Below are 11,100 nucleotides of genomic sequence, written 5' to 3' on the forward strand. Positions count from 1 at the left end.
CTCAAGAACCTTCTCTCTACCAGCTCAGCACCTCTTGGCACCAGGCAGGAGCCGCAGGTGCCCACTGTTTCACTGTGCACAGAGCTGGGGGGTGGGACTTCTCCTGGGCGGTGTCTGGTGGGGGGTGGCACGCACCACATCTCGAATGCAGACATTGACCCGTGAGCCTGACTAGAGACATCTCACCCCCATGGACCGCGGTGTAATCCTCATGCCCCACCCTTGGAAAATACCATTTTGTCTGGTCAAGTTTGCCCCTATGTAATGAACCACACAATTCCTGAGGTGGGATGGGGGGAGGTGACCGGTTAAATGAGAAACCCTAAAATCGCTTTTATGAAACATTCTAGGATGGCTAAAATGTCTCCTTGACCCAAAGAAAGTCTGCACAGGGGCGCCTGGGTGGCGCAGTCGGTTAAGCGTCCGACTTCAGCCAGGTCACGATCTCGCGGTCCGTGAGTTCGAGCCCCGCGTCGGGCTCTGGGCTGATGGCTCAGAGCCTGGAGCCTGTTTCCGATTCTGTGTCTCCCTCTCTCTCTGCCCCTCCCCCGTTCATGCTCTGTCTCTCTCTGTCCCAAAAATAAATAAACGTTGAAAAAAAAAAAAAAAAAACAAAGAAAGTCTGCACAAATATTTGAAGACTGAGCAAATTGCGGATACAAATAAGACTTCCTGCTCATTGAATTCATCGTTCTCAGAGGGGCTTAGTAAGTTGCGGTCTCTGGGAAGTGGGTGCTTTGGGTGATCTGTACTTTCTCAGGCTGGGGGATGGCCCGAGGCTCAGGGACCTTTTGCATGGACACAGACTCAGACATGTGGGGGTTCTGCCCCCTTGGACAATGCTACCGATGCCTGGGAGGTGGGGTCGGAAACACCACGGAAGCAACCTGAAATCTCATTTCACTGGACTTGTCTCTGATGACGTAAAAACGAGCACTGGATGGGATCAAAAGGATTCAAATGGCAGAAGGTTCCAGAAAATTGGCACTGGACTATGTGAAACGTTACAGCGTACTGAATGATAAAGACAGTTGTTCTGCAGCCGGTACGGGGGCATGGGTACATCGTGGAGCTCACCACGGCCTTCAACCCCAGAAAACGCACGCTGCTTGGCTGGATTTGTTCTAAAGGGTTTAGACCACACTAGCAAGAGTAACCACACAGCCCTCAACATTAGGTGAGCCCTCGATTCGATTGCCATGTGGGCCAGTGATGCCTTTAAAAGTAAAGGAAGAAAGAAAATAAAGAAATTAAACAGAGCCCTCGGCCCCAGCCCCCAGCAACCCTGTCTTACTTTCCGGTCCTTGGTGATGGCCCAGACCACGCTGACTCCCACGGAGACGTGCATGATCCCATTTTCAGATGTGGGAGGCTCCACTATGGACCAGGAACTTCCTACCCGGCCCCAGAAGAAAGAGCAGGCGGCCCTCGTCAGCAAGAGCGCTGGGGAGAAGAGTGGGCGTCCCCCTGCTCTCCCTGTATGGGGCGTAGGGCTGCCCACCTTTGGGATTGTTCCTGTTGATTCCTTCCCGGACCAAGGCCTGCCCCTCCCAGAGCGTGACCCACAGGAGGTCGTGGGGCCCACAGCTGATCTGTACCGCCTCCCCTGGGGTGTCCATGAGGGACCACGATGAGCCTTCAGGGTTGGGGTGGCTGACATCCTCCCTGTACCACACCTGGGTGGCGGAGAAACCCACGGCAGGGTCAGGCGGGGCCCGGCCAGGGCTCCGGGTCAGGCTTACAGCCCAAGCCTGACTATGCTTGCACGAGTATGTGCACAGGCCAGGCGTGGAGTCTCTGGGAGCCAGGGGGCCCTGACTGTGCAGACTCGCTCTCTCTGGCCCCACTGCCATCGGAATCCTCATGCCAGATTAGATGGCCCCCAACCGCTGCTAAAAAAAATGCCACCCGGGGTTTCAGCCATCCTGGCTTTGGAACATCTGCTTTCAAGAACCCCTTTCCCATTCACCTCCGGTCCCAGGGAGACCTCTGGCCCCATCCAGCCCCAGGGGTCCTATGCCCCCTAGTGGCGATGCACTCTCAGTACACTGAATCTAGGGGAGGGGGGGGTCCCTGGTGGTGAACCGGGAAAACCCCTAAATCCCTTTCATAGGAATGTGTAAAATATCCACTTCTTTTTTCCCTTAACTTGGAGACAACAAGCGTAACAAAATATTTAAGACTGAGCCACCTGTTCATATCGTCCAAACCGTTTGGCTCACCTCATCTGGAAGGGGCTTCTTGTTGCCAAGTGGTCCAGGAGGGTGGGACCCCTCCCAGGCTGTCTCCATACTGGGGACCACGGCCTCCCAACCCTTACACCTCTCCCTCACAGCCCACCCCTGGGCAGCCTCCATTCTGCTACCTGCTGGTTTGGGGGCCCCTCAGTCTCTCTAGCTTCTCCTGGAGCCCAGGGTCCTAGTCAGACCTTTATGGCCCTCAGGAGTGCAGCAGGGTTGTGGCTGACAGTCAGCACGGAGCGACCACAAGCGCTGCTCTCACGCCCCTGTTCTCCCCTCTCTCTGCGTCCAGGTGCTCATGGACCCTCAACGGGGGCTCTGTCCCAGCCAGCTCCCTACCACCTTTCAGCACGGCTCAGAAAACAAACAACTGTGGGTTGAGCTATGCCCAGGCCAAACAAGAGTCCAGAGGTAAGTAAGCCTGATAAAAACCTACTGTGATTATTCCAAGGCCAACCAGAAAATCGTGGTGAACTTGTGGTAAAGGGTACGGACTGGACAAAGTCTGCTCTAAAACCACAGCTAAAGTGCTGAGTCACCTGCATGAAGGACCACCTATGTCACTACTGCCAGCGGGAGCTGGCCTTACTCCTTGGTTCATAAGCTTCCCGAGAGATGAATCTCCTCTTCTCTCTAAATATCCAGCCACCCAGCCTCTGACCTCCCCACATACCCGTCTACCTACTCACCCATCTATCCACCCACCCACGCACCCACCTACCCATCATCCATCCACCTACCCACTCAGCCATCCGTACAGCCATCTACTCCCCACACGCCCATTTATCCACCTGTCCATTCACCTCTCCACATAACCACCTGACCCCCATTCACGATACTATTGGAGACTGCTGTGCGGGAACCACCCGAAGGGAGTTGGCAGGGAACTCAGAATCTGAGGAGACAACACTGAGGACATCTGAGCTCAGGGTGGGCACTGATCAATGCTCTGGGGGCACAGAGAAGGGACAGGCCAGGGCCAGGCACGGGGTGGGAGGTCAGAAGCTTTGAGGAGGAGGAGGAGGACCAAGTGGGTCCACAGAACCGCAGGATTCACAGGAGGGGTTTCTGTGGGGACCCTACTAACATGGCTCCTCGCCTGCTCAGGGCGGTCCCAGCTGCAGGGACAGGCGGCGAGGAGCGGAGAAGGGCTCAGGGGCAACCCCCGCCCCTAGCTTCCACCTTCGGCCCGGAAGGCCAGTTTGTCTCCTGCCTGCTCCTTCCGGTGGCTGGCCTCCCCCAGCCACCTCCCATCCTAGGACACAGGGGGACACGGGCCTTACCTTTCCCTGCAGAGACACGGCCCATACGGACAGGCGGCCCACAGGCTCGTCTGTGATTTCCCACCCCCCCACAGAGAGGTCATTGAAGGGGTCGGGCAGTTGCTCGGGGTCATCCTTCGAAGGGATCTGAAACGAGCAGGCATGTGGCAGAGGCGGTCACGACCCGTGGGCACCCGGGCCAGGAGATGGCAGTGTTCCCCTCCTGGTGGACACCCTAGTGCTCGGCCCCCCTCCAACACTCCCCGCTACCTTCCCCCAGCACGCTGCCCTCTGTTCTCCAGCTCAGCCCGCCCACAACTGCCTGACTCCACAGAGAAGCCAGCAAGCCAGCATCAGGACAGCGAGCTCCCGGCCCTGGGTCCCATCTGCCCAGGCCTCCCTCTGTGGGCCACTAGGCCTGGGGCTGCTACCCCCGAGGGCCCACTGCTGCTCCAGTGTGGAAGGCAGACGTACAGGCAAGGTCTCGGCTCTGTGCTTTGCAGTGACCTGACTGCCGTGACCCTGTACCCCCACCTAGAAGGGGGCCGATCGCAGAACCTGGCCCTGGGTGTGAGCCGTTACCCTGTTCTCTGGGCGGCTGCTCCCAAGGCAAGGGGATGGCAGGCTGGACTAGCGGCCCCACCTCAAAGCAGGATCCCTCCAGAAAGGTCTGGCGAGGGCCCAAGGCCCTCCTCTCATTCAAGGCCACATAGGACCCCAATCCAGGCCTCACATCCCCGAACTGGGAGGTTTCTGGGGTCACGGGAACAACCCAAGAGCCAGAGTGGCTCCTGTGGGGGTTGGGGGAGGAAGAAGGGCACAGACTGTGCCTCAGTCTGGGGCAGGAGAGCCTGGAGACCAGGGTCAGGTCAAGTTCTGTGCTGTCCCGGGCCACAGTCTAGTCCGGCTTCCTCTGTGGCCAACTCCCAGCCAAGAGCGCACTCAGCACCACAGTGTTCTTGGGACAGGAGGTGAGTCAAAGGCCAGGTCCCAGGGTGGCATGGTACGCCCTGCCCAGAGGAGGGGTGGGCGGGGATGAGGGTCCCACGGGACCCTCCCAACCGTGGGACTGCTGTCCAACCCTGCTCCCCGCCCCGGCCACACTCAGGCATCGACCTTGGCCCAGGCGTCCCGGGACTCGTATCTCCTGTACCGGATCCACCTGCGCCGCCGCACACAAGAATTCCACTTCTTGTCTCTCGTGTAGGTGGCGGGGAAGTCGATGGCGTACGTCCAGCCCTGAAATACCAAGCAGGAGGTGGCTCTGTCAGGCTCCTGGGGAAGGAAGGAAACAGGTGGGGATGGGGTTGGGGGGAGCGGGGTAGAAGAGAGGGAGGGGGACAGTGGTAGGGCCCCGAGTGCCCAGCCCCTCGTATCCCGAGCAGGAACATGCAGGGCACCAGCTGAGGGTGGACGCTGGGGCCCCGGGGACAGCACCGGGGGGCATGGGGTCCTTCCCCACAGGGGAGCCGCGGCAGGAATGGAATTCACCTACCCCTTTCTCAGTGGGTTCCCCTCCAAAATTCTCGTCCACGTACCAGTCCGACTCCCACACCCAGTGCGGCGAGGGCAGCGCCACCCCGTCCAGCGGCCGGTGCTGGAGCCCACTCACGTCACTCCACTGCCAGCGGTCGCTGGGCAGGAGCTTCTCACAGAAGCCGCCCACGGGGTTCCAGCGCTGAGGGCCGGGAAGCAGACACAAGGCCTTAGGCCTGCTGCCGGCCTGGGGTGGCGGGGACCTCTCCGTGACGAGCAGGACCCTGCCAGTAGGACCCCCCTGCAGAGATCTCCAGGATGGGAAGTGAGCAGAGGGTCTGCCTGAACTCAGGGATCAGAGCCTCCCACGGCTCATCACCAAGCGCCAGCACGTCAGCAGCTCCCCAAAGGGCAAACAACCTGCCGTGGGACACAGGGCCCCGAGGGGCAGCCGGTAGGGGTCATGGCCCTGTCCCAGGCTCCAGGAAACTACCCGGAGCCCACCTTGTGCAGACCTGGCCAGCCTGCCTTGATAAGGACACAACAGGGGGTCTGGCCCCAAAGGCCCTGGATGCTGGACAACTCAGATGTTAAGCAGAATGAAGGAAACGAATGTGGGGCTTGGCCACGAGCGTGGGGCAGGGCGATCTCCTTCCCGGCAGACCAACCAACTGAGCCGCCCAAACCCACGCGACTCCACCTGGTTCTCATAGGCCTCCTCCCGGCGGCGGATGGGGACGTCGCTGGCGCACACGTACACGTAGACCTGGTTGTCACAGGCGATGCCCCAGCAGCACTGCGTGGCCGCGCTGACGCGCTTGAACTCCAGCTGGCTGTCCTTGCAGGGCTCCCAGTACTGCCCAGCCGTGGAGAGTGTGTGCACCTTCCCGAAGAGATCCACCGCCCACAGCGCCGAGTTGGGCATGGCAGCGGGTAACCGAGGGAGAACTGGTGGCAGGAGGCCAAGGTCAGTGTGGGCAGCCAGTCCTGGCTTCCAGTCTAGGGCCCTTCTTCTTCTTCTTCTTCTTTTTTTTTTTTTTTTTAATGTTTATTTATTTAGAGGGAGAAAGAGGGAGAGAGAGAATCTTGAGCAGGCTCCGTGCTGTCAGCACAGAGCCCAACACAGGGCTCGAACTCACGAACTGTGAGAGCATGACCTGAGCTGAAATCAAGAGACTGAAGCTTTAACCAACTGAGCCACCCAGGTGCCCCCAGGACCCGTATTTGTTCTTTGTTCTTTCTTTCCCTCTAATTATGGGGATTATTTTCAAACATACAAAAAATACACAGAGGAAAAAAAATGTAACATTGAAGTTATCTATTTCCCCAAATTTAACGGGTATTATCATTTGATCATATTTCCTCCACACCTTTCTTGTCTCTAAAAGAATAAGTGAAGGGGCGCCTGGGTCGCCCAGTCGGTTAAGCGTCGGACTTCGGCTCAGGTCATAATCTCACGGCTCGTGGGTTCGAGCCCCGCATCGGGCTCTGTGCTGACAGCTCAGAGCCTGGAGCCTGCTTCGGATTCTGTGTCTCCCTCTCTCTCTGCCCCTCCCCGCTTGTGCTCTCTTTCTCTCAAAAATAAATAGACATTTAATAATAATAATAAAAAAGAATAAGTGAAAAGTTACAGATTTAGTTCAGTCTTACACCCATGGATGCCTCCCCGGGAAGCCTCTGCCCCACGGTGGGCAGGTCCCCTCGTTTATGTGGGTCCCACAGTGACAATCCTATGTGGGGGTGGTGAAAGCATCCCCACAGCCACAGTCCCGCGGGAGGCCTACGGCTGTGTGGTGGGGATGTGAGGGTCCTGTCTACGACCCCCTGTGTGACCACCCTCTCCTGGCCGAGCCCTCTCCATCTGCCATCCCCCACTCCTGCCGCCTTTTTCTGTCCTCTTTCTGCTCCGTAGGCGGTGGGCAACGTGACCGGTAAGCTCTGTGGCCACCCCCACGCCTCCAGGGCGGACCGTGCTGGTGCTCCCTGGGGCCTGACTCCCGGAGCCTGGCTTCCGGTAGGGAAAGCCTCCGACCAGGGCAGGGCCACGAGGTCTGGGATGACAGCAGGCCTGGGGAGTGGCAGCGGGAAGCTTGGCCTGACACCACCCCAAGGCCGGGAAGGAGGCAAGAGCTGCTAGGAGACAGCATCCCACCCTCACGGGAGGCTGCTAGGCCGGGCTGTTCCGCTCCTGCCAGCACACCAGAGGCTGTGGGCGCTTCAGACAGCACAACTCGATGACACAGATGCAAAGCGTCTGAGAACAAGAGCATCTGCTACAGGCAAATAGGCTCTTTTGGAACAAAGCGTGTCTTACGAACACCAAGAAGAAAGTGCGGGCTGAGAAGGAAGAAACCAAGGGATGAGGAAGAAGGGAAGCAGAAGGAACAAGAGGGGCGCCCGGGTGGCTCAGTCGGTTAAGCATCCTACTTCGGCTCAGATCATGATCCTGCGGTTTGAGAGTTCAAGCCCCGCGTCGGGTTGTGTGCTGACAGCTTGGAGCCTGGAGCCTGCTTCGGATTCTGGGTCTCCCTCTTTCTCTCTCTGCCCCTCCCCAGCTCTCTCTCAAAAATAAATAAATATTAAAAAAATAAATAAAAAAGAGAGAACGGGAGCCAAGCTTTATGAAACATCCCAGAATCCCGACCTTTCCGCCTTGGCACCAAGGCTCAGCCAAACGTACGGGCAGTCATGACACCAGCCTTCTGGAGCCATCTGAAAACTGGTATCTGTGTCCAGGTGGAAGAGCTGCAAGGCACCCCCTCTTGACCCCTGCCTGGCCCAGCCTGAGGGTCCACTACCTGCCTCTGGCATCTACGCTGTGACTAAAAGTGCCCAGAGCCACACCCTGGACCCCGACTGTTGGAATCTGGGTCCTGGCTCCATCGCTTTCTGGCACCACCCAGAGTCGACTAACCTCTCCATGCCTCAGTTTCTCAATCTTGTAAAAGGCGGAAGGGAACACCGACCTACTTACAAAGTTGTTGTGAGATTTACGTGAAATCATACAGGTGTAGAGCCTGTGATAGATCATGCTCAGTACTCAGCCAGAGCTCAATGGGCATTATTGGCATTGTTTTACTACTTGGCATTTGCGACCACAAACTCCGACTTATCTCCTATCTCGTAGAAAACAGACAAAATCAAAGCCCTTTCTCTTCAACCTGAGCCTTTAGTCTCTTCATTTCCTTAGCACTTAACAGCGATCTGCACATAGTGGCTGTTCAACCAAAGTTTACGGATTATCACGGCCACCTACATCCGCTAGATTGCCATCTTCCTAGGCTAGGACGGAAATACTGCTTCAGGTAAGCCGAATGCCATCGATTACTTAAGGTTTAAAGTAAGGTCATAATAGGTGGCAAGGCTGGTGATAAAACTAAAGACCAGGAGTAGAAAAGATGGTGGGTGGAGGGGTGCTTACTGTGTAACGCGTTAAACTTGGCTGTGTGTCTGAATATCCTCATCATAAATTGTTGGGGGGAAAAGTAAGAATTTTGGAGGTGAAGGGAATTTGGTTCTTATGATGTCAGTTTAATATATAGCCACTCTTGAAAGCTATCTCTCACCTGACGGTCCACATTATAAGAAACCAGTGAAGTCAGGCTACCTGTGGGTTGAGCTCAATGAATAGTGACTTTGACTTGTATTTGATACACTTCCCTTCAGAGAAATGACTAAGCAGTAATTTCCACACAGACATAATTGAACCTTCCGGGCAGCTAACAAAAGACTCTGCTGCAGAGAAAGGACAGGAATGGGGGTTATGTTTGCAGACTCCCTTCAGAGTGGACACCCAGGCACCATCATTTCCCAGCCAAAGATGACAGCGGTGAATATCCTTGGCCATCCTCACCCCCTTTCTGCTCTTGCCAGGATGCTACCCCAACTCCTCATATACCACTTCCTGCCTGTGAGGTAACCACGTAACCAATCCAGGGACACTGGGTCACTGGGTCAGAGGACTCTTGAAAGGAAAAGCAGGTTTGAGCATTAAGTCTCTTGATTCTGGGATCCTGGGACTCCTTTGTCTTGTAGGGGTAGAGAGAACACTATCCAAGAAAGCAACTTCAGATTTACCAAGAACTTTTGCACAATGAATTCCAACTGGACCTTCAGTCATTCCACTAAGAAGACCTGCTCACCACCCTCAGAGCCACCTGCCTTTCTGAACCGGTTTATTAATAGATCCCTTCGGAGGCCAAAAGGTCCCCAAGGGAAGGTGGGGGTGGGGGGAGTAGGGCGAGGGTATGGTAGAAGGAGGGACACAAGGGACCAAGAGAGCTCTTGAAGCATCTATGTCCCTGACTCTGCCTTAGGACTCCTTCCTGAAAGGTTTCCTGTTGGGTATTCTATTACATCCTGTCACTCCCACCCTCTGTACAAACACAGGGAGTCTGGCTACTGAGGTTGCTTACTGCCAGCCACTTGCAGGGGCTGTTGGAAAGCGACAACAGGGTCCAAAGACGCGGGAGAAAATAGCAGGACGTGCACGGTAGTTGAGTCCTTCCTGAAGCAGGGTCCACCGGTCGCACTGGCCAGGAGATGCCCTGAGCCTGCAGTTTCGGGATGAACCCCACCCCATTCCACTACCACCACCACCCCCCCCCCCCCCGCGATGATCGCGGGCAGGTCAGCCTTGGTTTCATTCGGCTGTATGCACTTAGGCGACAGGTGGGCCCCCTGTCCAGCCACCAGTAGCACAGTCGGAGCGCCCGGCCCTCACCATCTGCCCTTGCTAATCCCACGACAAGCTGATTTGCTCCTACCGCTGCCTACAGGAGGGACAGACGGTCTCTTTGCAGCTCGACCCCCTAAACCCGCAGGCTCCAGGAATCACTCCAGCGCAGAGACTGGGGTGGAAGCGTCAGCGGGTGTTCCGGGGGACGGCGACGGCGCCCGGCACGGTGTGCAGGAAGGCGCACCTGCACAACCTCTCCCACCCTTCGGGTGTCAGGGGCAAACGCAGCCGCGGGGGAGGAGGCGCCGCTGCCCTCCGCCGCCTCAACCTGTCCGGAGAGGCCGGGGTGCCCATCGCACCGGCCCGACCCGCCGCCGCACTCACCTGGGCTGGCGCCCGGCGGGCGGGGTGGCGGCGATCGCTCCTCCGCTGCCGGGCTAGCGGGCCGGCCCTCCCCCGGCTGCCGGGAGAGCGGGCGGGCAGGAAGCGGCAGTCAGGCCCGCGCCCATTGGCCGGCCTCGCCGTGACGCAAGGCCGGGCGCACGCGATTGGCTGCGGCGCACCGCATCACAGGCCCGCCTGGGGGTCGCGCGCCCACCCACTTCCGGGGTCGCGGTGGAGTAGGTGAGGCGGCTGTCGGGTGCGACGAGGTTTCTGCGCGCTCCTGGGAGCGAGCCGTGCAGACCCGCAGACCTCAGTCGCCCCCAGGACCCCCCCCCCACGGCCGCTCCCCGAGACCCCCGGCGCTCCCCAGGACCCGGTCCCTCGCTCTTTAGGACCCAGCCCGTCGTACCTCAGGCTCCGGCCCGCCGCCCCTGAGGACCTGCCTGCAGCCCCCAGGGTCCGGCCCGTCGCTCTTTAGGACCCGGCCGGTGGTACCTCAGACTCCGGCCCGCCTTCCCCAGGACCTGCCCGCCAGCCGCGCGTTCTCAGGACGTCAGGCGAGGAGGGGGCGGTCAGGAGGGGCCCTGGGGCGGGGGGCGGCACCGTGGTGACCCGAGGCGGCCGGAGAGCCGCGTGCCCGCCTGGGCCTGGGGCGTGGAGACCGGTGTCTAGGTGAAACGTCCCCTTGAGCACGCAGATCTGCTCAGGAGAAGTCCGCCAAACATGCGATTTTGTGAGTCCGTGGTGTGGTAGCGGTAACAGGCCACTGCTTTGTTCAGACTCTGCTGTGGCCAGTGACAGAAAAGCCGGCTGCAGGTGTAGCCAACCTAGTAGCGGCTCCGATGTGAGCGGGGCCGGGCGCCGGGCGCCGGTGGAGGCGGTGCGCGGGGCCCTCCTCTGGGCCGCTCAGCAGCCGGGAGGTATCCCTGCCGTTAGGACAGAGGTGAAAAATAAAACAAAACAAAAACAAAAAAGGAGCCGTGACTGATGAAAGGCCAAGCACAGCGGGACATACAGGCTAGAAACCACATCCCTTGGACCTAGTTTCCCTCCCCTCTGA

General features: G+C 58.3%; 1 protein-coding gene across 4 annotated transcripts in view; it reads right to left on the reverse strand.

The window, feature by feature from the left end:
* Positions 1-10,123, reverse strand: part of TECPR1 (tectonin beta-propeller repeat containing 1) — a 25,723-nt gene extending 15,600 nt beyond the window's left edge. The window contains exons 1-7 of one of the 4 annotated variants that reach the window (XM_047089132.1): positions 10,041-10,123; positions 5,679-6,000; positions 4,998-5,180; positions 4,619-4,741; positions 3,524-3,649; positions 1,502-1,676; positions 1,295-1,395 (exon numbers count right to left, since the gene is read on the reverse strand). In XM_047089132.1, coding sequence (XP_046945088.1) covers positions 1,295-1,395; positions 1,502-1,676; positions 3,524-3,649; positions 4,619-4,741; positions 4,998-5,180; positions 5,679-5,903 — 933 coding nt within the window. In that variant the 5' untranslated portion in view covers positions 5,904-6,000; positions 10,041-10,123. Of the gene's footprint in view, positions 1-1,294; positions 1,396-1,501; positions 1,677-3,523; positions 3,650-4,618; positions 4,742-4,997; positions 5,181-5,678; positions 6,004-10,040 lie in introns of all 4 variants that reach the window. The other 3 variants (XM_047089131.1, XM_047089133.1, XM_047089135.1) reach the window with 3 other exon arrangements.
* Positions 10,124-11,100: the final 977 nt, after the last annotated feature.

Source organism: Lynx rufus, unplaced genomic scaffold (assembly GCF_022079265.1).
Source record: "Lynx rufus isolate CCGP_SWC_20201006 ecotype Redwood Valley unplaced genomic scaffold, mLynRuf1.p SCAF_27, whole genome shotgun sequence".
NCBI classification, from domain to species: domain Eukaryota; kingdom Metazoa; phylum Chordata; class Mammalia; order Carnivora; family Felidae; genus Lynx; species Lynx rufus.